This window comes from Oncorhynchus nerka, linkage group LG13, assembly GCF_034236695.1.
Source record: "Oncorhynchus nerka isolate Pitt River linkage group LG13, Oner_Uvic_2.0, whole genome shotgun sequence".
NCBI classification, from domain to species: domain Eukaryota; kingdom Metazoa; phylum Chordata; class Actinopteri; order Salmoniformes; family Salmonidae; genus Oncorhynchus; species Oncorhynchus nerka.
In genome coordinates this window covers 16,181,279-16,206,160 of record NC_088408.1, presented here as the reverse complement: position 1 = coordinate 16,206,160, position 24,882 = coordinate 16,181,279, and the positions used below count along the sequence as shown (strand labels likewise).

General features: G+C 41.9%; 1 protein-coding gene across 2 annotated transcripts; it reads left to right on the top strand.

Annotated features, from left to right (window-relative positions):
• Positions 1-117: 117 nt before the first annotated feature.
• LOC115139167 (homeobox protein Meis2-like) lies at positions 118-22,716 on the top strand. 2 transcript variants are annotated; one of them, XM_029676299.2, is made up of 13 exons: positions 118-653; positions 1,008-1,237; positions 1,618-1,759; positions 2,015-2,065; positions 3,326-3,376; positions 3,596-3,742; positions 6,330-6,444; positions 11,486-11,625; positions 15,016-15,092; positions 19,774-19,832; positions 20,258-20,347; positions 20,517-20,617; positions 21,668-22,716. In XM_029676299.2, exons 1-12 carry the CDS (start codon positions 636-638, stop codon positions 20,573-20,575), a joined length of 1,179 nt encoding a protein of 392 aa, XP_029532159.1. In that variant the 5' UTR covers positions 118-635; the 3' UTR covers positions 20,576-20,617; positions 21,668-22,716. The 2 variants fall into 2 exon arrangements, with proteins under 2 accessions (XP_029532159.1, XP_029532160.1); XM_029676300.2 differs by lacking the exon at positions 21,668-22,716 and adding an exon at positions 20,861-21,661.
• Positions 22,717-24,882: the final 2,166 nt, after the last annotated feature.

The following is a 24,882-nucleotide window of genomic DNA, read 5'->3' as shown; positions in this document are numbered from 1 at the left end:
AATGCAAACAACATTCGTTGGCGTGTCACAGGCATTGCTCCAATCCCCCTTTATTTAACCGTATGGGACTGGTTGCACCCTCCCTCTTTCCGGGTTCCGTCATCACCTTCTCCCGCTGATCAGTGTAGCCAGTCTGTTCTATAAGCGCGCTCACAGCCAACCTGCTAACATTCGCTGACACCCTCACGTTTCAGAGCCGGAGGAAATGGCCACGAGGACCGACGCATCGATATAGTCTTTCTTATTAGATTTAATTCAGAAGCTATGCGTTGGAGGAATAGATTGCCTTCTGGAACTAATAATCTCTGTACACCGTATTTAGATTACCTTGACAACCGGTATCAGTGATTGACAGCAGGACCGATACATGCGAGTTGTTGATGCGCTTAAAAAAACTTTTATGAACCGAAGGTTCTACTTGGTCTTACCCGTTATGGTGATTTTTCCATTTCGGCTATTGCAATATTTTTTTTCTTGTTGAAAAAGACACATCTTCACCTTGCTGCGGGTTTCTTCTTTATTGCCACTGTGGATTACAATTCTCAACTGGATGTATAAACCATCAACTTGATACACCACCTTCTCTGCGGACTGACATTCCCTGTGTCTTACCTTTTTATCTCCAAGACAGGCGCATGTCGATGGCGCAAAGGGTAGGCCTTAGTGCAGTTGCAATGTATCATTTCTTAGTTGACTTTAAACTTCTGCCTCATGTTGATCGAACCTAATTTACCCATAAATAATCTGGACAGGTTGAGAACATCTCAACGCTCCACATACAAGTAGCCTACAAATTGAGCTTTTCTCAGCAGTCTGCAGCCTGCATTAGACTAGTTCTTCTGTTTTCCATCCATGGGAAATTGGATTACATGAATGTTCACTGTCATTCTCATGAGTAAAGGCTTGTGTTTGGGGGATGTCTGTAGCCTACGATACATCCGTGATAGAAGCATACCAACTGACAGTCCACCAGTTTCTCACATGTAACTCTGTCTTTCTCCATCCAGTACGATGAGCTGTCCCACTATGGTGTTGGGATGGACGGAGTTGGACTCCCGGCGTCCATGTATGGAGACCCGCATGCTCCCCGGCCGCTTCCGCAAGTCCACCACTTGAACCATGGTCCGACTGCACATCCAACCCAGCACTATGGATCCCACGCACCCCACAACATCATGCCCAGCATGGGCAGCGTGGTGAACGACGCATTAAAAAGAGACAAAGATCAAATCTATGGGTGCGCATCAGAAATATTCCACATTAGTGTCTGCTATTGTTTTCTTATACTTGTTAGACCTATACTCATAACATTTAGTAGTGAATGGGGTATTTATCGACATTTAGAGAAATTAGAACCAAATCCTAACTTGACATAGGCTACGTGCATAAATCGAGTTTATGTCAATGCCACATTTAGCAAATAATGTGTTTTACGGGTAAGATTGTGGCCCGTATCCTGAGTGGAGACACTTCACATTTATCAGCTATGCTAGGCTAAAAACAAATACAAGACACGGATTATGAAACCTTAAATACAATACAGTCCCCTTAAACAAAAGGTGTATTTAACATTCCTGGTGTAATTGACGTTGATGTTTTGTCTGCATCATGTTGCAGTCACCCGTTGTTCCCTCTGCTCGCCTTGGTGTTTGAGAAGTGTGAGTTGGCGACCTGCACGCCCAGGGAGCCTGGAGTAGCGGGTGGCGATGTCTGCTCCTCAGACTCCTTCAACGAAGACATCGCTGTCTTTGCAAAACAGGTACTTGTGGTTTATGATAAGCCCTTTTTTTATGACCTAAACTATAGATAACGATAGGAATAGGGGGTTGTATAGCCTGCTTTAGACATTATCTGTGCTTTTAAACGTTAATAATATTTTCCTTTTTTATGTTTGATAATTGATGGACAGATGGATGGATTGTTTGATTGCTTGCCTGTTTGATTGATAGATTGATGGACTATCTGATTGATTGCGGTATGCAGACAATAGACTAATGTGATGCTTTCTCTGTAGATACGGGCAGAAAAACCGTTATTTTCATCGAATCAAGAGGTGGACAATTTGGTAAGCCAGTTAACTTGCATGTCCACTTTTTACGCATCAATTGCGCAGCTGGATAAATCGTGTCATATTGTCTTGTTTCACTTTGTTTAAATACAACACGAAAATTCAGAACGTTCCATTGAAGGAGCAACAGGAAACGCAGACGAGTCGTGGTCAAAGGCCTATTTTGCTCCTCTGCAGCGGGTAGCCGCGGAGGTCCTTGCCTTGGGCATCCCAAAACCAGGGACTGTCTAGGAACCATTGCTCTGCTAAAGCATCTATTTGATTAAGAAAATACATTGTTTTAAGTCATGTAACATACTGTAACATATGGCTACTTTACTGTATAGGCCTACAGTGTGCACTCATTAATTTATGGTGTTGTTGGCCTAGTTACTGTTCATTAATGTATGGTGTTATTACATATGCCTAGTTACTAATCATTAATATATGGTGTTATTACATATGCCTAGTTACTATTAATTCCTGTATGGTGTTATTACATATGCCTAGTTACTAATCATTAATGTATGGTGTTATTACATATGCCTAGTTACTAATCATTAATGTATGGTGTTATTACATAGGCCTAGTTACTCTTCATTAATGTATGGTGTTATTACATAGGCCTAGTTACTATTCATTAATGTATGGTGTTATTACATAGGCCTAGTTACTAATCATTAATGTATGGTGTTATTACATATGCCTAGTTACTATTAATTCATGTATGGTGTTATTACATATGCCTAGTTACTATTCATTAATGTATGGTGTTATTACATATGCCTAGTTACTAATCATTAATGTATGGTGTTATTACATATGCCTAGTTACTAATCATTAATGTATGGTGTTATTACATAGGCCTAGTTACTATTCATTAATGTATGGTGTTATTACATAGGCCTAGTTACTAATCATTAATGTATGGTGTTATTACATAGGCCTAGTTACTATTCATTAATGTATGGTGTTATTACATAGGCCTAGTTACTATTCATTAATGTATGGTGTTATTACATATGCCTAGTTACTATTCATTAATGTATGGTGTTATTACATAGGCCTAGTTACTATTCATTAATGTATGGTGTTATTACATAGGCCTAGTTACTATTCATTAATGTATGGTGTTATTACATAGTTCCAATTTGTAAGTCGCTCTGGATAAGAGCGTCTGCTAAATGACTTAAATGTAAATGTAAATGTAGTTACTATTCATTTGAGGCAAACATGTCAGCATAACTAAATCCTAAATGTTATGTTATTTTTTTCCAGATGATCCAAGCTATTCAAGTATTGCGATTTCATCTTTTAGAATTAGAGAAGGTAAATTATGTTTTATTGTGAACTTATATTTAATGCTTTACTCTTTGCTTTTTTGTTATTATATATTTTTTTGTATGAACGTTATTATACAATAACTCATAACAGCATAGCTTTAACTTCTTGAAGTGTAATATTTTACTCTAACACACATAGTCCTACGCATGGCTGTGGCACGGAGATCTTGTAAGGGTGCTGCTAACAGGAATTTTCATTGAATAGGTGCATGAGCTCTGCGACAACTTCTGCCATCGGTACATCAGTTGTTTGAAAGGCAAAATGCCCATCGACTTGGTCATAGACGATCGAGATGGCTGCAAATCTGACTTAGATGACCTGACGGGATCTTCCACAAATCTAGCAGATCACGTGAGTGTCTAGGCTTCGAAATTACATACTGGTGCTAATTCTTGCAAGGGGTGCTGCTAATAGCATGGTGTTTAGGATGTACAAAACTATAATTTCAAGATAATGGGCAATTTAGCATAATTGTGAGTCAGTTTAATATATAACAAATTTAATCGACAGTTTTTAAAATAAACGGTCTAACATTGAATTTACTGGTTACTATTAAACAATTATTGTATTAATAACCTATCAACAAAAGAGTAATTCAATGCACCTACATGTCTGCAAAAATGAGTGCTAAGGGTGATGTGTACTGAGGGAAGTTTCGTAGAGCTCTCATGTCTTCTTAAAAAGAGGAGGAATGAGAAAAGGAATTGTTCCCCTTTTTCAGCTCTATTGTACAAATCATCTATTTTATAGGTTGATGATGATGATGGTGATGATGATGAGGAAGATGATGGTGATGATGGTGATGATGATGAGGAAGATGATGATGATGGTGATGATGATGTTAATGGTGGTGGTGATGATGATGATGAGGATGGTGGTGATGAGGATGATGATGAAGATGATGGTGGTGATGAGGTTGATGTTGATGATGGTGGTAACGATTATTTAGTCTGCATGATGAAGAGTACAGCTGGATGTGTGTCCTGTTGGGGACTAGTGTTTGATTTTACACTTGAATGCTAAACCAATTGGATTACTATTGTCGGTAAAGAGGAGGGTCTTTGTCAATCCATGGGCCTATAGGGTGCCCCTACACGGGCTCTTTCTCCTCCCACATGTCGATTCTGATATCCTGGTTCCTTAATAACCCTCCGGTACTGGAGCAATGGCATGAACTTTGTGTTGGGGATTTTCCACATATTAGATTGCTGTCCTGTATACTAAGTAGGTTTATTTGAAGAATCTCAAATATAAAATATTTGTAGCTTTATTTAACACTTTTTTTGGTTACTACATGATTCCATATGTGTTATGTCATAGTTTTGATGTCTTCACTATTATTCTACAATGTAGAAAACCCTTGAATGAGTAGGTGTTCGAAAACTTTTGACCGGTAGTGTAAATATATTTTTAATTCCATTCCTTTACTTAGATTTGTGTGTATTGTGTGTATTGTTGTGAAATTGTTCGACATTACTTGTTAGATATTACTGCACTGTTGGAGCTAGAAACACAATAATTTTGCTACACCTGCAATAACATCTGCTAAACGCGTGTATGTGATCAAATAAAATGTGATTTGATTTGATTTAGTTTACATGTGAGAAGTTAATGACAAATCTTCAGGAGTTTAGAATTCTGTTCACTCTACCAGTTCTATTTCTACAGGGAAGGCAGCTAAACCTCTCAATGAGGGAGAGTACTACAGTATGTTGGTTCTCTTTGTGACACACCAACTCTGCCTCTTTTTTGGAAATGTCTGAGGGAGTCCACAACCCAGCCTATATCCAAGAGAGAACAGCTCAATATTTGTGTTGATATCACAAACTTGCAGAGTAAGAAGACTCATCTGAGTTACGAGATGACTGGCTTGAAAAATGTGTGATTGAAGATCAGTTGGAATCAGTTATGTCATCATTTATGATCTATTTGTATTATCTTAACTTCTCTGCCTTTATGGATCTTGGAAGATACGTTTTAAAGAAGGATAGACCGCACTGTATCTGTAATTAATGTAATCTTAACAGCTGGGGTGTGAGTGAGTAAAGAACCCCCTTCATTAGCTTGATAAACGTGGAAACACATGGCACTTTGAATGGGGACGCCACACAAACAGCTTTCTAATTACTGTGTGTTGGGATGGAAAAGGGGTCTGCTCGTCGAGCTCGTCGAGAGGCCTCATTCACACTGCGCTGCCATTGTTGCTGTGATTATTCTTGTCGTTGGCTGAGCTCTTCATCTGAGCACCATCCGGCGAACAGCTGACGCCAAGAGGCTGAAGAGGTTGCTCTGCTGTTTGGCCCTCAGCTTTAGACTGTCTAAGTACCCTGGTCCCTGTGCATATATGGCCCAATAAATAGGTGTTCGGAGAGACCACTGGGCTTCAGAATCAGTCAAGACACCGGAGGATAGAAGAAAGAAAGAAGTGTTGCAGGAGCTCTGGTGCTGATTGCTTTGGCTCTACAGTATTAGCTAGAGTAGCTGAATATCAGCTTTAACATTTTATTTTGATTTGATTTTGCCACCGTCTCAGTCTCAGGGAAAATGGTAATTTAGATTGTTGGATTATTGGATTATGGATTTTTTTGGACATATTCTATTTTCTTATTGACGACATGGTCATATTGTGCGCTGTGGTAAATTGGCTGGGTTTGTGTGTGTGAGTGTGTATGTTTGTGTGTGTGTTAGGGAGTTACATTGACTTTCAGTTATGGCATACTGTATCCACTGTTCTCTAATGTGATCTCTTTCTTTCTTTCTCTCTTTCTCTCTTTCTTTCTCTCTTTCTTTCTCTCTCTCTCTCTCTCTCTCTCTCTCTCTCTCTCTCTCTCTCTCTCTCTCTCTCTCTCTCTCCCTCTCTCTCTATCTTTCTCTCCCTCCTCTGCTGTTGTGTGGTCGGGACGGGGGATATGTTGATGACCCTCTCTGTGGACCCCAGAACCCAGCGTCCTGGAGAGACCTGGATGATGCCCACTCCACGCCCTCCGTGGGCACCCCGGGGCCCTCCAGCGGGGGCCACATCTCCCAGAGTGGGGACAACAGCAGTGAACTCGGTAAGAGAACCACAGCTTCTCTTTAGACTCAACATCATATCAAAGGTTAACCTCAGTGCTGACCTCATACAAATGCAGTGGTCTTTTCTCTACTTGTGGGCTTTAGATGAATGATAAGCAGATCATAATGATAAGCAGTTATTGTTTCTCCATCCTTATCATTCAGATAATGTTGAGATAAGAGGTTGTTGTTGAATCAACAGCTAGTTTGTTGGGTTTTGATGGTGACTTTGTAGTTTTATCACTTATCCAGGTCAGGTGATAAAGTTCAAAAGTTGAATCTGATATGATGAGGGTATTTATTGCCAATTACTGGTTTTGCATGACTGTGTCCAGTATTGCTGTATAATAGCCTACTTGGCTTTCTGTCCGTGTGCCGGCTGTTCATTTGGCCTGTGATGAGCTCATTGGAGGCTATAAGGGTTTTATGACTTGTTTTTGTTTTTCTCTCCTATGGCCACAGTAAAAATAGAATAGACTTTAAAGCAACTTACCACCCTCTGCCCATCAGGCATCAATAGCAGGGCATTGAGCTAAACAATGGCAGGATGTTTTGCAAGACAAGAGCAATTCAGAGGATGAAAGGACAGTCAGAAACAAAGATTAAGTTTATTCCTGGTTCTGATTTTACCACAGTTTCTTCAGTTATCCTAACTATATGAAAAACATGTTCAACGAATTTCACTTAGCCTAGTATCCATGTCATGTTTAGTGTCATTGTATGCCCTAACACAGTAAAACTGACTATGTGAATTGTATTGTCAGCAAAGAGAGGGGAAGTGGATGGTGTGAATGGCTTTTTCCTTGGTTCCTCTGGAGTTGTTTATTTTTTTAAACAAAAGCGAGGGGACATCCAAAGTCCACGTCTCCCTGCCCTTTTGACCTGGGTAGAGAACGCATAGAGGCTGGGGGAGCACAATAACCCCTGCCGTGGAGCTGGGAAGGACAGAGCCACTTTATGTATGGAGGAACAAAGGGGAGTCCCAGTCCTCTGGTAGCAGGATCTGATGCTACCCTGCCCACCTGCTGCTCCTCGTAGTCCTCCTGGGGACTGCTATGTTTTCATCCCTAGTTTTCATCCCTTGTTTTCATCCCTTGTTTCCATCCCTTTACTCATTAAAGGGGATGAGGAAAGCGAACACTTTTAACATCGGAAGGGACCTGGGGGCCAAAGTGGGGCCTTTATGTCAGTAGTGCAGGCCTGGCTATGAGATTACTGATGCTCTTCAAAGTACCTACTATGAGGGAGCTGCTATTGTCCTAATGGACATTAGTCATGGTTGTGTGGGTCAATGATAAAAGCCTTAAAAGGGTTAACCTACAGTCTTATCTAATGGGGGAGAATTGTGGTTAGTATGGTTAGTATCAACCACAGATTATGGCTTAGTGGCAATGTCAGCCATGTAGCTAACCGCCACCCCATTGGCTTATGTAGTCTTTGGTTGTTTTCTTGTAAGGTGTGTGATATGCAGAGGGGAATGTCTTTGATTCCAGCTCCCCCGGAGTGACTCTCAGATAGATAGGGCACAGGGACAGTTCTAAAAGGGATGAGCTATCCTAGGAATGTTTTTTGGGGGCGGGGCTTGGAATATCCATCGTAAAAAAAGGAAAGGAAGCCAAGGGGAACTAGCTGCTGTGAAGCCGCTGTACACTAGCGTTTACAAAGAGGGGAATGCAGAGCGGGAAGAAACAGGATGCAGTCAGTGCATCTTTTTGTCTCCTCCGGATACCACCCAAAATGGAATCCAGAACTGCTGGTGGTGACATACCAATGACACTCCAGGCTAATGTCCCCATATAATCTGTGACAAGATGCTCTCACAAATAACAAGGGAGAGAGGCACATGAACTAGAAGTGTTAATCTTAATCGAGCCCTTACACTCCAAATCAATAGGATAAAGGCCTCTGGGAGGAACGATTCTAAATCTATTCATCAACATCAGTATAGGATTCCCAGTGTCTTGGAAAGCTTCCAGACAACATCTCCCATTTAGCAGTGTGCATCATGGGTAATAACAGGAGGGGCTGAGAAGTGTCATTGGTGATGGATCAGGTCCAAGTGAGCTCATTAGGCAAGCTGCATTGGGTTCCCATCACTGATGCAGCCCGGAATACAACAATCAGTTCTATTAGCTAATAACCAACCCTGCACTTTGTCTGATATGGCCATGTCATCATGTGGATTCTCTTGCCTCATCTAGCTGTCCCAGTTTATACCTAACTGTAGGAGCACTGGTCGCTGATGTTGTTGATGAGAGAGAGGAAGAGAAAGGGAGAAAGAGGAGAGACAGAGAGGAAGAGAGAGGGAGCGAGAGAAGGAGAGACATAGAGAGGAAGGTAGAGGGAGAGAGAAGGAGAGACCGAGAGAGGGAGAGAGAGGGGTTTAGAGTAGGGTGTTGGGGGTTGGAAGCCAGCCAAGGATGCCTCTCTTCTTCATATCTTAGGGTGCTGTTTTCCCTAAAGCGCCCGAGGCAGTACTCCAGCCTTCCCCACGGCAGCAGTCCTTGCCCCCGGTCACTGGGGCAGGCACGCAGGGGGGGAGGGAGGAAGGGAGCGGGGCAGGCAAGCAGGGAGGGAGCGGGGTAGGCAGGCGAGGGGCTAGGCCACGGGAGGAGCGTTCCACGGGTACGATTTTGAGAGTAGTGCACTGTCACACTGCTTAGATTGGCTGAGTTGCCAGGGAACAGTCAGAAGCGATTAGCGTAGCAGAGGATCTGCCCTGCGGCCTTCCCTCTCTGGAGCAGGAAAAAAGAGAGGGCTGGGGGGAGAGGAGGAGGGGGGGCCAGGAGGGGTTGACGCTCCTTAGATATAATTAGGCCGTGCTGGTGACTTCCTATTTTTCATTCTTTCCCTCATTCTCTCTTCCATTGGTTTCAGTTATTTGGTACAGAAACAGATACATAACTCATTTAAAATGACCAACATGGATTTTTGTCATTTTGATCACCCGAACCAGCCCAAATGTTTAGTCATTGATAGGTATCGTTTTTGCATTGATTATTTCACCACTCAAGGTATTTCTGAACAAAATGTCTCTCCTAGCCTGTGAGAAAGGATATTAACTGTCCTCTCTGAAACGACAGATCTCTTCAGCACCATCCTCCAAGACCTCTCTTCCCACAACAAACCTCCTCATTTTTGTCAGTCATAAGACCAAAATCTTAGAAAAGAAACCTGTTATAAAAGCTTGTTATAACATCTATGAACAGAGAGGATAAGGAATAGTGGACACACAAAGTAAAGCATCACATAAGCAAAGGAGACAGTGGTCAAACAACCTGCCCTGTCCTTGACTTGGACTACACCATCCATCAGAACACCACCGCCCCTGCCCCCATCCCCAACCCAACACACCACTCCCCTCCAACCCCACTCAGTCCAAGTCATCCTTTTTAATGTCAATATTCATTAGCTGAAATATTTATGCATGATTATGGGTGCATATATAGGAGCCCCTTTGATTGATGTATCCCCAAAAACAAAAAGACATGCCAGGGCAAATCTTATGAAAAGTAGGGTTCCAGTCCCGCCTCCGGGGAGGAGTCTCTCAGATGCATTATTCACATCCCCTGCAGGCAGGCTTTCAAGGCATCTCTGCCCCGAGGGCAAGAAAAATAACCACCACTGTTAAAAGAAAATCATCTCGGCTGATGCACAATTAATGGCGGAGAGAGAGAAGGAAAGAGACAGGGAGAGAGAGAGAAAGAGAGGGAGAGAGAGTGCACAGAAGGTTCTGTGATGGAGAGCAATGTGGAGCGAGGGCAGGGGCGGAAGCCGCGGAAATCTCAGTTTAAAAGGGAGCCTTCGAGCCTTGATCCATGAGAAGGTTCTTATTGAAACAATAATGCCAGTAGGAGAGAGAGAGGCTGTGTGTGTTGTGTGGCTGTGTGTGTGTGTGTTGTGTGGCTGTGTGTGTGTGTGTTGTGTGGCTGTGTGTGTGTGTGTGTGTGTGTGTGTGTGTGTGTGTGTGTGTGTGTGTGTGTGTGTGTGTGTGTGTGCGTGTGTGCGTGCGTGCGTGTGTGTGCATGCGCGCGTCGCAGTGTGAGTCAGACAATCCAACACAGACAGACTGGAGGGGGTGTGAAGGTGGAAGGGGTAGGGGTAGGGTAGGTCACTGAACACTTGGGGGGCTTGAGGGGGAATGACCGCAACCCCCCCGCCCCATAACACCCCCCTCCATCCACCCAAACATCCTTAGCACACATAGACAAAAGGAGCGCCCTGCTTTCAACTTCACAGGTGAGGGGGTTTGTTATGTTTTGTGATGTCATACCTTAACTATATAACACAATATTTAAAGTGTTGGTCCCATGTTTCATGATCTGAAATAAAATATCCCAGAAAATGTTGTGCATAAATTTGTTTACATCCATCTTAGTGAGCATTTCTTTTTTGCCAAGAGAATCCATCCACCTGACAGGTGTGGCATATCAAGACGCTGATTAAACAGCATGATCATTACACTGGTGCACCTTGTGCTGCGGACAATAAAAGTCCATCTCTTGTCTGAGATCAGCCACCAGGACAGCTGATGAAACTGAGGAGTATTTCTGTCTGCAATAAAGCCCTTTTGTGGGGAAAAAATGTGTTCTGATTGGCTGGGCCTGGCTCCCCAGTGGCTAAATTAAAATGCTGCCTGTGCATTGTGTCTGGCCACGGCTCTTACTTCATGTCAAGCCTGCAACCTGGGTCTAACAGTCAGTACTTCATGTGAAACTTACAACCTGGCTTTAACAGTCAGTACTTCATGTGAAACTTACATGCTGCTCAGATTGAATTAAAGGCTCATATTTTTTTATTGAGCTCTGTCACTACAGTATATGCCCCTCTACATTATCCAAAACTGTAGCAGAATGTGGATGAGGTTGTGCAAATGTGGAAGATGTGGAATCTTCTGTTGCTATGCTGTTGCTATGCTATTGCTTTGCTCTAGACCTCTGCTACCCTTTCAGTGTGTGTTTCTGGCGAATGGAGGTGATGTGTCTAAGTTAAAGACATCTCCTAACATATCCCTTGTGGCTACTTTTTCTCTTGTTTTAGGAGATGGCCTCGACAACAGTCTGGCGTCGCCGGGTACAGGAGACGAGGATGACCTGGACAAGAAGAGACAGAAGAAGAGAGGTATCTTCCCCAAAGTGGCCACCAATATAATGCGAGCGTGGCTCTTCCAGCACCTCACGGTAAGACAGCAGGCCCAACCTGGCCCTAGCTCCAGCCCTAACCAGACTCCACTACTGGGATGGTTCTCAACCTTTTTTGCTTACTGTTACCCCAAACACGTCTTGCTCTGCCCAAAGTACACCCTCTTGTGCAACTGGTCATGACTATCATGCATTTAACCATGGGGCCCATGTTTTGTAGACATCTTCTGAATCTTCCCACGTTCCCCATGTGGGTAGGCCACGTACTCCTGGGGGTAATAGTAATACAAGTTACTGCATCCAACACTCAGTCATGTCACAACACAGGGACATTGGTCTGTGACATTGTAGTGCTTCGCCGAATGATTTTCCCTGTGATTTTTTATTTGTAAAAAAACAGTAATTGTGGCTCAAGGGAACAGTGGGCTATATAAAAGACAAGTAGTGTATGTTGTCTAACTGCAGAATCTCCATTATACAACACTTAGGAATAATGCCACTATACTGAGCGTCTGAACTTCGTTTTTACAAAAACAGAATAGACTACTTTACCAGAATGCAACTCCTCTGTTCAGGCTCAGAAGGACTATCTGACATTCCAACGACTTCCAACCAATCCCCTGTGAGGAGAGTTTCACCTTTTATCTCCAGACCCAATAGACAGTGCTGCAGTCTCTGACTCCTCCTCCTTCTTCTCTGGTTTTCTACTTTTCTCCTCTCCACTCGTAGATGTTTTCAAAGCTCCTTATTTGTTTTCTGGGTGAAAATCTGTCACACACCTCCTGTACAGGAAGTAAGAACCTTTAGATTGGACAGATAACAAAGAAGAAGGAAAGGAAGGCTAATTGAATCATCCCCTCTCTGTTCCCTGTCTCTTTTCAGCCTCACTGGTTAGGCAGTGTAACGCGGTGTAAGGGGGACGTTGGCCCGTCGATGTCCTCTGAATGGTCCCATTGCAACACCCAGGCGATCAGCCATTCATCGGGCCACAGAGGGTGAAGGAGACGGATTATGTTTTGTCCCGACTTTACCGTTGAGGCTGGGGTCTGAGAAGGGGAGAGAGGGTCTTTCTCTAGATAGTCTTAGCCTTCAGCTGTTGTGCTCCTGTTCTGAGGAGGAACTCTAAAGATCCTCCTCTACAACGGTACAGAGAAAGAAGCAATGGAAGATTTAGATTCATTCTAGGATTCATTATTGGCCTGTTAGCATGGTCATACAGTAACTGTTGGTTTTAGACCTCCACCTACATGCTGACTTAGACAGATCTTTGTGAAGCTCTCTTTTTAATGCTAAAGTATTGAATTAGTTTCTACAAACATACATTGCATTTCGCAAAAACACAGCTATAAAAGGGTGCTCTTGTTCAACCATGAGGCCCTGTTGGAGTTTAAAGGAATTTCTTGTTCAACCATGAGGCCCTGTTGGAACTCAAAGGAATTTCTTGTTCAACCTTGATGCCCTGTTGGAACTCAAAGGAATTTCTTGTTCAACCTTGATGCCCTATTGGAACTCAAAGGAATTTCTTGTTCAACCTTAATGCCCTATTGGAACTCAAAGGAATACGTCTTGTTCAACCATGAGGCCCTATTGGAGCTCATAGGAATTTCTTGTTCAACCTTGATACCCTATTGGAACTCAAAGGAATAAGTATTGTTCAACCTTGATGCCCTATTGGAGGTCAGAGGGATAAGTCTTGTTCAACCTTGAGACCCTATTGGAGCTCAGAGGAATAAGTCTTGTTCCACCTTGAGACCTTATTGGAGCTCAGAGGAATAAGTCTTGTTCAACCTTGAGACCTTATTGGAGCTCAAAGGAATAAGTCTTGTTCAACCTTGAGACCCTATTGGAGCTCAGAGGAATAAGTCTTGTTCCACCTTGAGACCTTATTGGAGCTCAAAGGAATAAGTCTTGTTCAACCTTGAGACCCCATTGGAGCTCAGAGGAATAAGTCTTGTTCAACCTTGAGACCTTATTGGAGCTCTGAGAATAAGTCTTGTTCAACCTTGAGGCCCAATTGGAGGTCAGAGGAATAAGTCTTGTTCCACCGTGATGCCCTGTTGGAGCTCAGAGGAATAAGTCTTGTTCAACCTTGAGACCCTATTGGAGCTCAGAGGAATAAGTCGTGTTCCACCTTGAGACCTTATTGGAGCTCAGAGGAATAACTCTTGTTCAACCTTGAGACCTTATTGGAGCTCAAAGGAATAAGTCTTGTTCAACCTTGAGACCCTATTGGAGCTCAGAGGAATAAGTCTTGTTCCACCTTGAGACCTTATTGGAGCTCTGAGGAATAAGTCTTGTTCAACCTTGAGGCCCAATTGGAGCTCAGAGGAATAAGTCTTGTTCCACCGTGATGCCCTGTTGGAGCTCAGAGGAATAAGTCTTGTTTAACCACAGCTCAATGACAGGTGACCTGAGTAAAGTAACATAGCTGATAAGGGTTAGGCATTGGAGAGAGGCCCCAATGTGACAACACTGTGGATTGGACTGGAAACATTAGCAGAGGGTTTTATTTAGGAAGATAGAGACGTTCTGCTGGGTTGAGGGAGGAGCATTGAGCCATCCGTCACTAGACTGTCAGACACCAAGCTGGGAGGTCACCATGACGATCACTTGTGGCAACAATGGCTTTTGTCACCACCATTGCGGTTTATGTGTGTCTGTGTGTGTGTGTGACAGTGTTTGTGTTTGTGTGCGACTGTGACTGTGTGTGTGTGCTCCTGTGTGTGTGTGCTCCTGTGTGTGTGTGTGTGTGTGTGTGTGTGTGTGTGTGTGTGTGTGTGTGTGTGTGTGTGTGTGTGTTACTGAAAGACCTGTTTAAAAATGAAGTTGTTTCGAGCTCATTCCTCACCCGGCGACCACAGGAGGTGGCTGCAGCCCTGACAGCGCCCACCACCCTGTACCCTGCCTGCAATCTGCCGCCCTCCTCCCACTGTCACACCGCCAGCAGAGAGGCAGGGGACAGGGAGACAGGGGGACAGGGGCCAGGCCCTATTCAGGCCCGAACAAAGGTCTCCATTGTGTTCCTTTGTATCGCATTTGATCATTTGTCAAATCATGTCAAATAATGTCAAACAATGCCACACGCTTTGAGCCCAAAGTGTTCATGGGCCAATCAGTGGTCAGTCTTGGTTGTTCACTTGTGCTTATGCTAACTAGGGAGATTGACTTGTGTGTATATTAGCCAAGGGTCAGATGCGAGTCTACATTACATTTGATTACATTTCCTGAGTTTGACTTTACCTTAGGTTGTTAATGGTCGTATGCGAGGTGTGTTTCTGTCTAAACCCTAACCCTAACCCCTGGTCGTATGTGACGTGTGTTTCTGTCTAGACATGATCGTTTGATCGTTTGTAAATGAATGAAAGCTGGGTGTTTTTTTATATTTTTTTTATTGAAGATGTAGTTTTTTCTGTCCTCTGTGTACCACAGCACCCCTACCCTTCAGAGGAACAGAAGAAGCAGCTAGCACAGGACACAGGCCTCACCATCCTGCAAGTGAACAACTGGTGAGTAGCTAACACCTAAGGCCCCACCCTAACCCTAACGCTAACCCTAAAGCTAACACTAACCCTAACGCTAACCCTAAAGCTAACACTAACCCTAACGCTAACCCTAAAGCTAACACTATAACCCTAACCATTTACATTTACATTTACATTTAAGTCATTTAGCAGACGCTCTTATCCAGAGCGACTTACAAATTGGTGCATTCACCTTATGACATCCAGTGGAACAGCCACTTTACAATAGTGCATCTAAATCTTTTAAGGGGGGTGAGAGGGATTACTTTTTCCTATCCTAGGTATTCCTTAAAGAGGTGGGGTTTCAGGTGTCTCCGGAAGGTGGTGATTGACTCCGCTGTCCTGGCGTCGTGAGAGAGTTTGTTCCACCTAACCCTAACGCTAACCCTAAAGCTAACGCTAACCCTAACGCTAACCCTAAAGCTAACACTAACCCTAACCCTAACGCTAACACTAAAGCTAACACTAACGCTAACGCTAACGCTAACCCTAACGCTAACCCTAAAGCTAACACTAACCCTAACCCTAACGCTAACCCTAAAGCTAACACTAACCCTAACGCTAACCCTAAAGCTAACACTAACCCTAACCCTAACGCTAACCCTAAAGCTAACACTAACCCTAACGCTAACCCTAAAGCTAACCCTAACCCTAACCCTAACGCTAACCCTAAAGCTAACACTAACCCTAACGCTAACCCTAAAGCTAACCCTAACGCTAACCCTAAAGCTAACACTAACCCTAACGCTAACCCTAAAGCTAACACTAACCCTAACCCTAACGCTAACCCTAAAGCTAACACTAACCCTAACGCTAACCCTAACGCTAACCCTAAAGCTAACCCTAACGCTAACCCTAAAGCTAACACTAACCCTAACCCTAACGCTAACACTATAACCCTAACCATTTACATTTACATTTACATTTAAGTCATTTAGCAGACGCTCTTATCAAGAGCGACTTACAAATTGGTGCATTCACCTTATGACATCCAGTGGAACAGCCACTTTACAATAGTGCATCTAAATCTTTTAAGGGGGGTGAGAGGGATTACTTTATTCTATCCTAGGTATTCCTTAAAGAGGTGGGGTTTCAGGTGTCTCCGGAAGGTGGTGATTGACTCCGCTGTCCTGGCGTCGTGAGAGAGTTTGTTCCACCTAACCCTAACGCTAACCCTAACGCTAACCCTAAAGCTAACACTAACCCTAACGCTAACCCTAAAGCTAACACTAACCCTAACCCTAACGCTAACCCTAAAGCTAACACTAACCCTAACGCTAACGCTAACCCTAAAGCTAACACTAACCCTAACCCTAACGCTAACCCTAAAGCTAACCCTAACGCTAACCCTAAAGCTAACACTAACCCTAACCCTAACGCTAACCATAAAGCTAACACTAACCCTAACGCTAACCCTAATCCTAACGCTAAACCCTAAACCTAACCCTTGTGCTTCATTCTCTCCTTGATTCCTTTCCTTCTTTCCTTCGTACCTCCTCCCAGGACTGGCTCATAGGCTTCTATCTAAATTTATGCTACAGCCATGTTTTTGACGAAGGGTGCACATTCTATGTTCAGCTCTTTGGAAAGGGAACTAAAATGGAAGTGTTAAACATACTCAATCTATCTTCACTGTCTGGGAAACATTAACAGGGAGATGTAACCCCCCTCTCGTCCCCTTACAATCCCTCAGCCTCATTTTACATGTATGACATGATGGATTAAAGCATATTTAAGGCCCGGCAACCTGGCCCCTTTGTAGATGGCTTATCCAATTTTGGGAAGGGGGGCGGGGTCCAATGTAATGGTCACAGAAGAAAGAGGAACAGATCCAGGGGGGGGGGGGGGGGGGAATTTGGTTTCGAGATTGCACTTCTGGTGTGTTATCTAAAAGGTATCACTTTACTTTGAGTTTACACAGGGTCAGGTTTGGAATAAAGGATTTGACTTTGAGTTTACACAGGGTCAGGTTTGGAATAAAGGATTTGACTTTGAGTTTACACAGGGTCAGGTTTGGAATAAAGGATTTGACTTTGAGTTTACACAGGGTCAGGTTTGGAATAAAGGATTTGACTTTGAGTTTACACAGGGTCAGGTTTGGAATAAAGGATTTGACTGAGTTTACACAGGGTCAGGTTTGGAATAAAGGATTTGACTTTGAGTTTACACAGGGTCAGGTTTGGAATAAAGGATTTGACTTTGAGTTTACACAGGGTCAGGTTTGGAATAAAGGATTTGACTGAGTTTACACAGGGTCAGGTTTGGAATAAAGGATTTGACTTTGAGTTTACACAGGGTCAGGTATGGAATAAAGGATTTGACTTTGAGTTTACACAGGGTCAGGTTTGGAATAAAGGATTTGACTGAGTTTACACAGGGTCAGGTTTGGAATAAAGGATTTGACTTTGAGTTTACACAGGGTCAGGTTTGGAATAAAGGATTTGACTTTGAGTTTACACAGGGTCAGGTTTGGAATAAAGGATTTGACTGAGTTTACACAGGGTCAGGTTTGGAATAAAGGATTTGACTTTGAGTTTACACAGGGTCAGGTTTGGAATAAAGGATTTGACTTTGAGTTTACACAGGGTCAGGTATGGAATAAAGGATTTGACTGAGTTTACACAGGGTCCAGTATGGAATAAAGGATTTGACTTTGAGTTTACACAGGGTCAGGTTTAGAATAAAGGATTTGACTTTGAGTTTACGCAGGGTCAGGTATGGAATAAAGGATTTTACTTTGAGTTTACACAGGGTCAGGTTTGGAATAAAGGATTTGACTTTGAGTTTACACAGGGTCAGGTATGGAATAAAGGATTTGACTGAGTTTACACAGGGTCAGGTTTGGAATAAAGGATTTGACTTTGAGTTTACACAGGGTCAGGTTTAGAATAAAGGATTTGACTTTGAGTTTACGCAGGGTCAGGTATGGAATAAAGGATTTTACTTTGAGTTTACACAGGGTCAGGTTTGGAATAAAGGATTTGACTTTGAGTTTACACAGGGTCAGGTATGGAATAAAGGATTTGACTGAGTTTACACAGGGTCAGGTTTGGAATAAAGGATTTGACTTTGAGTTTACACAGGGTCAGGTTTGGAATAAAGGATTTGACTTTGAGTTTACACAGGGTCAGGTTTAGAATAAAGGATTTGACTTTGAGTTTACACAAGGTCAGGTATGGAATAAAGGATTTTACTTTGAGTTTACACAGGGTCAGGTTTGGAATAAAGGATTTGACTTTGAGTTTACACAAGGTCAGGTATGGAATAAAGGATTTTACTTTGAGTTTACACAGGGTCAGGTATGGAATAAAGGATTTGACTGAGTTTACACAGGGTCAGGTTTGGAATAAAGGATTTGACTTTGAGTTTACACAGGGTCAGGTATGGAATAAAGGATTTGACTGAGTTTACACAGGGTCAGGTTTGGAATAAAGGATTTGACTTTGAGTTTACACAGGGTCAGGTTTGGAATAAAGGATTTGACTTTGAGTTTACACAGGGTCAGGTTTAGAATAAAGGATTTGATTTTGAGTTTACACAAGGTCAGGTATGGAATAAAGGATTTTACTTTGAGTTTACACAGGGTCAGGTATGGAATAAAGGATTTGACTGAGTTTACACAGGGTCAGGTTTGGAATAAAGGATTTGACTTTGAGTTTACACAGGGTCAGGTTTAGAATAAAGGATTTGACTTTGAGTTTACACAGGGTCAGGTTTAGAATAAAGGATTTGACTTTGAGTTTACACAGGGTCAGGTTTGGAATAAAGGATTTGACTGAGTTTACACAGGGTCAGGTTTAGAATAAAGGATTTGACTTTGAGTTTACACAGGGTCAGGTTTAGAATAAAGGATTTGACTTTGAGTTTACACAGGGTCAGGTTTGGAATAAAGGATTTGACTTTGGCTTCTCGTGATTAATCCTCCCCCATCCCAGAATCCACATTGGGTTCTCAACACACTTAATTACATAGACGTGCTCCTCCAATCCCGAGGAGTTAAGAATTCTATTCGTTTTATTAATGGATCTAATTCAATACACTTATCAAAGCAGGCGAATGCTTTGCTTACCTATCTGTCCGGTCCTGCTGGTTCCTGTTGGGTCCTTTTGGATACAGTAGTATGTCTCTGACCGATATTGGCCAAACGTTTAGCCTTATTACAGCCTGAGGCTGAAGGGGATAAACCCAAATCAATAGATCTGGTAAGCTATGTGGCTGTCTCCTAATTCCCCAGATCATGTCAATAAGAATAAGACCGATTATAAACCTAATCCCTGAAGACATTGGAATACTAGTAAAACTGGTGCAGGAAATTGTCATATTCTGTTTGATTGCTGAATATTTTGATTGTGTATGATTATCTTAAAGAACTCCACCCAAAAACGGTACATTTTATTTGTTTCATTACTCCATTATTGATATAGTCCCAACATGTTTTGTGTGTCAACAATGAAGTTTTCAAGATATGTAACTTTCAAAATACAGAAATCTTGCCCATATGATGCATCATATGATGGACAGATGGGACTAATGAGACAAAGACAAAGAGTTTTTGGGGTGGAGTTGGCCTTTAAGCAGACCAGGAAGATGAATGCAAGGAGAAGCTTCATGTACTGTGTATTCCATGTTGGTTTGAATTCTCTCCCCCTTCTCTCTTCCTCTCCAGGTTCATCAACGCCAGGAGGAGAATAGTACAGCCTATGATTGACCAGTCTAACAGATCAGGTAAACCACAATTTCAATTGGTTCAAATTAATAACATACAATGGCTTTGTTTTTCAGTCACGTTTTTAATTGTACTATTACTGTATGATTTTGTAATGTAGATGAGGATGTTTTGAACGCCACTTTTATTCTTATGCTTTATCTCTTCTGTATTTTGGCTTCGACACTGACCAATAGAAATATAATTGTAATCTAGTACTATAGCTCTATACTGACCCGTAGAAATAGAATTACAATCTAGTATTATATCTCTATACTGACCAATAGAAATAGAATTACAGTCTAGTATTATATATCTCTATACGGACCAATATAAATATAAATATAATCTAGTATTATATCTCTATACTGACCCATAGAAATATAATTATAATCTAGTAGTATACAGTATACTGACCCATGTCTTGTTAATGTTACATCCACAGTGGGCCAGGGGACGGCATACAGCCCTGATGGGCAACCAATGGGAGGCTTTGTCCTCGACGGACAGCAACACCTGGGGATTCGGCCTGGCGGTAAATAAGCAACCTTTATTCTCACCCTGTTATCTGTCCCTTTCTACCAATGTAGCCTAAAATCTGTTTCTGTTCTGTTTGTCTATTCATGGGTTATTATTGTATATTGTCATATGAACCTGTGATTGCACCATGTAATTAGTTCCCCTCTCTGTCACTCATTCTGCAGGACCAATGGGTGGAATGGGAATGAATATGGGGATGGATGGTCAGTGGCACTACATGTAAACCCTGTCCAACCGAGGCAAGCCCGAAGAAGAAGATGGAGAAGTAAGCACAGCCTCATTCTCACTCCCCTGTTACATTTTTCACCCACAAGCCCCCCTCCATTGTTCCTCTATTCCGCTCCATCTCTCTCTCTCTCTCTCTCTCTCTCTCTCTCTCTCTCTCTACATTGCTCACCCTCTCTCCCTCATCTGCCCCCTTCTCACCCCCTCCTCCATTGTTCTTCTATCCCTCTCCATTCCTTTTTATCAATTTTTCTTTCCTTTCCATCCTCCTCTCCTTCTCCAGGGCTCAATCTGATTAAGAATGTGGGGTTCTGGACTCCCTCGGTCCCCCTCCAGCCCTATCAGCTCTCTGGGCCCTGCTGACAGTTCACAAATCAAGACGTATTGCCTGCCGGAGGCACTGGAGCTCACCAGATTTTATTTAACACCCACACTCCACTGCTCAATGAGCCACGCTATAATGACACTTACCTTGATTAATTGAGCTCTTTATATGTAAATAGAGAGCCCCGCGTTCGCCTCAATCTTCCCCGGATGCCAGTTCCGCCAACACAGCCCCTTTTCCCTTTCCGACATTTCACTGATTTTGCTAATCAAGTCCAAAGAGCACGAGGGTGATAGCAGCGAGGGTGCAGAGCCAACATTTAGAATACAGTCCACATAGAGATATCTTATTCACTCAAGCTGAATAATAATATCATTTTGAGAATATTTCAACCAATCATTTCTCATTGAATAATCATTGACCGGTTACTGTAATGGCGTAATACAGGCTGTTCTCCTCCCTTAATTTAATCTGTGGCAAGACCATATGCTGATTGTGACAGCTGTAAATTTACCCAGGGTTCCATGTGGGGTTGTTTTGCAGTAAAATGCACTTATTCCATGCATATTGGAGTCAGAGCCATAACAGTTGTCTATTAAAAGATCCCTTAAGAATTACACCACTGCACCAGCAATGTCCAAATGCATGTCTGACTCAGTCACGTGTAGCATTGTCTTTACCTCATAAGATTTTGCTTCTGTATTTGCAGTGTGTTAGGGTATGTTTGTATAAGAGACTGACCCAGGCTCCTTCTTCGTGTTACAGGCCTCCATGGTTTGCTCAGGGAAAATCCTGCCGCTTGGTTCCAATGAGCGTGTGACTCCGCCCCAGTCACACCTGTACCTGTCATCTGACCACGCCCACCTCACCTCCCCACTGGAGCATAGAGGACCACACCCACATCTGCACAAACGCTGCCCACATTGACCTTTAATAACCCCACAGCCTGGAGGAAGACGAGGATCTACTAATAAACAACAACAAAAACAACAACAATTTGCAGACAACAATCTTCCAAAACAAAAAAATACTTCTGTATGAACAACGGAAGCTAAAATGACCTCAACAACATTTTGACACATTTTTTGTTTTCTTTTTTAAATTATTTATTTATTTTTCTACAATGGTGGACCATAGGGACAAGAACTTTTTAGTCTTTGCCCGAGATATATTGACACAGCCGGCACACACACACACTAACACACATTCCCTCTCTCTCTCTCACACACACACACTCAAACAAATACACACACTTCATCTTATGAACACACCATTTGAAAACAACCACTGAGGAATATCTAAAAAAGATTATGAAGAGTTTTAATAACTGTTGTGGTGTATAGACTTGTGCTTTTTCATTTGACTGTTTTATCCATGTTTGCGCTTTGTGATCATTAGTTTATGGAGTGAGAGTTTATCACTAATCCTGTGTGCTGTGGAACAGAGAGAAAGAGAGCGATTGCCTCAGAGTCTGCAGCCTGGAGCTTGTCTCAGATACTGCAGACGGCAGCCACATCCAGCTCCCAACAAAAAAACAAGCCCTCTTTTTATTTGTATTCTGAATGAGGCCCAGATGCTTTTATTACCCATGCACTGAATGCATTTCATATATTTGTTATTATTCTGTTTTGATTTGGATTGTTCTGTGTTGTCCTGAATTCAGACTAACGAGCTGATGGATTGACGTCATACTGGTAAGGTGGATCTTGGACCGACTTCCATTTAGATCATGTTACAATAGTTTTATAGCACACAGGAAGAAGGAAAGGATTTCTGCACTAAAGACCAAAATAAAAACACATTTTAAAACTTGACCTCAGAGTCTTTTTTCAGCACATGTTCCATTTCTCCTGTGAAAGAAAAAACCTTTTGAGGAGAGAAAGAAAAGTTAGAGCTTGAGGTAATACTATAATATGATACTGTGACCTAATTCAGTTGGATAACATTTGAAATAAATGCATTTTTTTGGTTTGCTGTTTGGGCGACATTTGCATATTACCTACTTCGTGACATTTATTAAATATTGCATGTCTCTGTAAATATATATTTTTTCGTATTAACAAACAACAATTCGTATTCACACACGAGGTCACGTTACAGTTTGGTCGATATAGAACGATATAAGACGACCATTTCTTATTGATTGAGGCTTGCAGGAATGATGGATGACCTACCGGGCTTCGAAACATACTGAGATAGGCTACTGTGAATCCCAAAGCCACTCTCTTTTAAAAGAACAATAGCCATATGCCACAAAAATAACCGTGGAAGCAACGAGAATTTCGTATATTTTCAAATAAATTGGTATGATGTCACTCCTCCGGCAAAAGGGAAAAACATGATTTGAAGCTGGGTCTTGTAGCCTAAAACAAAACGTGGATTGAGAAACATTCGTTCGTATATGGATTTATTATGAGACTCGTTGATATTGCTGTATTTTTGAAGGATATATTCGTTCGACTAGTTTGCTGTCTGTATTGCAGGGTGTGAGGTGGACTGAGAAAAAATGCTGTGGGCTGCATGGATCATTTATCAACGTCAGCCAGTGTACGGATCTTGTGTGCTGGTGTATTGTTGAGGAGAATTACATAAGCAAGAGAGCAGCGACTCATGGGCAAATGGTTCATGTGCTATTATGAGTAAGGCATACAAGTTAGGCCTATTCATTTTTATTCATACATATTTGTAATATTTTATCTTTAACTTCTTATTCTTATTCTTATTATTGTTATTGTTTTTATTTGATCGGCATCTAATTATTTCAGTAGTTTTTAAAAATATATTTATCTTATTATAGGCATAATATGTAATAATCATGCCTTTTGAAACGGTTTGCTATTTTTAGATTTAGCCTATATTTTTATCTCTCACCGAATAGAAATTCCTCCACATCAGTGAATATTTTAGATAACTAATCAAAGTTACCATTGGTTTTCTAAGATTAAATGTAGGATTTTATTTAAGAGCTTTTTGCGTTGTAAAATCAAATTAATTTCAATATTCTAGCTCTGATAACTGCATGCGAAATAAAAAATAGTAGTATTTTCGTTTTGCAATGGTATAGCTAAAAAGAAAACCCAGGGAACTTGTTTTCTCGAAATGATTTTGGTGTCATTAAACCTGCGTCGAAAATCGTGCGTCGCACCATCATTGATCAGTTGATGGCGATACTTTTTCTGTCAAATATGAAATATGATAGTCAAAAGAGCAGCTTGTAAGTCAAACATTACGGATAACGTTTATTGATTTAAATGGATATGTCAATTAAATGGACGTATAAAGACGACAACCATTTCAGACCAATGGCCGTAGGCTAGTGGTTTAATCCATGATAAGGAAATGTATTTGTTTGTTAGGCTATTTAATTCGTAATTTTATAGCTGTAAATGAACTTGATATAGGCCTAATTAAATTATAAAAATAAAACAAGTTCAACCATTGGCTTCTTTATAGTCGTGTTATTTAAATTCTTATAAACCAAACCTGCTTATCCAACAACAAAACGTTTGGACGGTTGAATATTCCAATACATTTTTTTAAAATTGGAGATGATCATGAGTTCAAAACCACAACAGAAAAATAGAGAAATATAAATGTACAGTCGGCATACAAGCTAAACCCATTGTGATACATCCTCTGCATACGTCTAGATACCCCATGCATTTTCCATACGTACTGTACATAAAAACAAAGAGCATACTAAAACGCATGCAGCCTTCGCGGATGTAGATAAATGCGTTTTGAAGGGTGCCGGAAACAAGCGCCTATCCACATGAAATATGGGTCATTCCTCCCGCAGAAAGCAGCATCACGTGGGAGAAAACTCTTATTTTCAGAACACATCCATTCTCTGGCGCATGAATACTGCCAACTCTTCTGTTCCGCTAAATGGAAAGTACCTGCGCCTCTACAACCGAAATAAGTCAATAAAGAATTAATTATAATAGGCCAGATGTCCAGTTAATTTATACCATATAGAT

What these genes read in the sequence shown, in the direction of transcription:
- LOC115139167 (XM_029676299.2), top strand. An exon ending in ATCTTTTAGAATTAGAGAAG is followed by an intron (nt 3,377 to 3,595) that starts GTAAATTATGTT and finishes TTCATTGAATAG; the next exon opens with GTGCATGAGCTCTGCGACAA. An exon ending in CCACAAATCTAGCAGATCAC is followed by an intron (nt 3,743 to 6,329) that starts GTGAGTGTCTAG and finishes TGTGGACCCCAG; the next exon opens with AACCCAGCGTCCTGGAGAGA.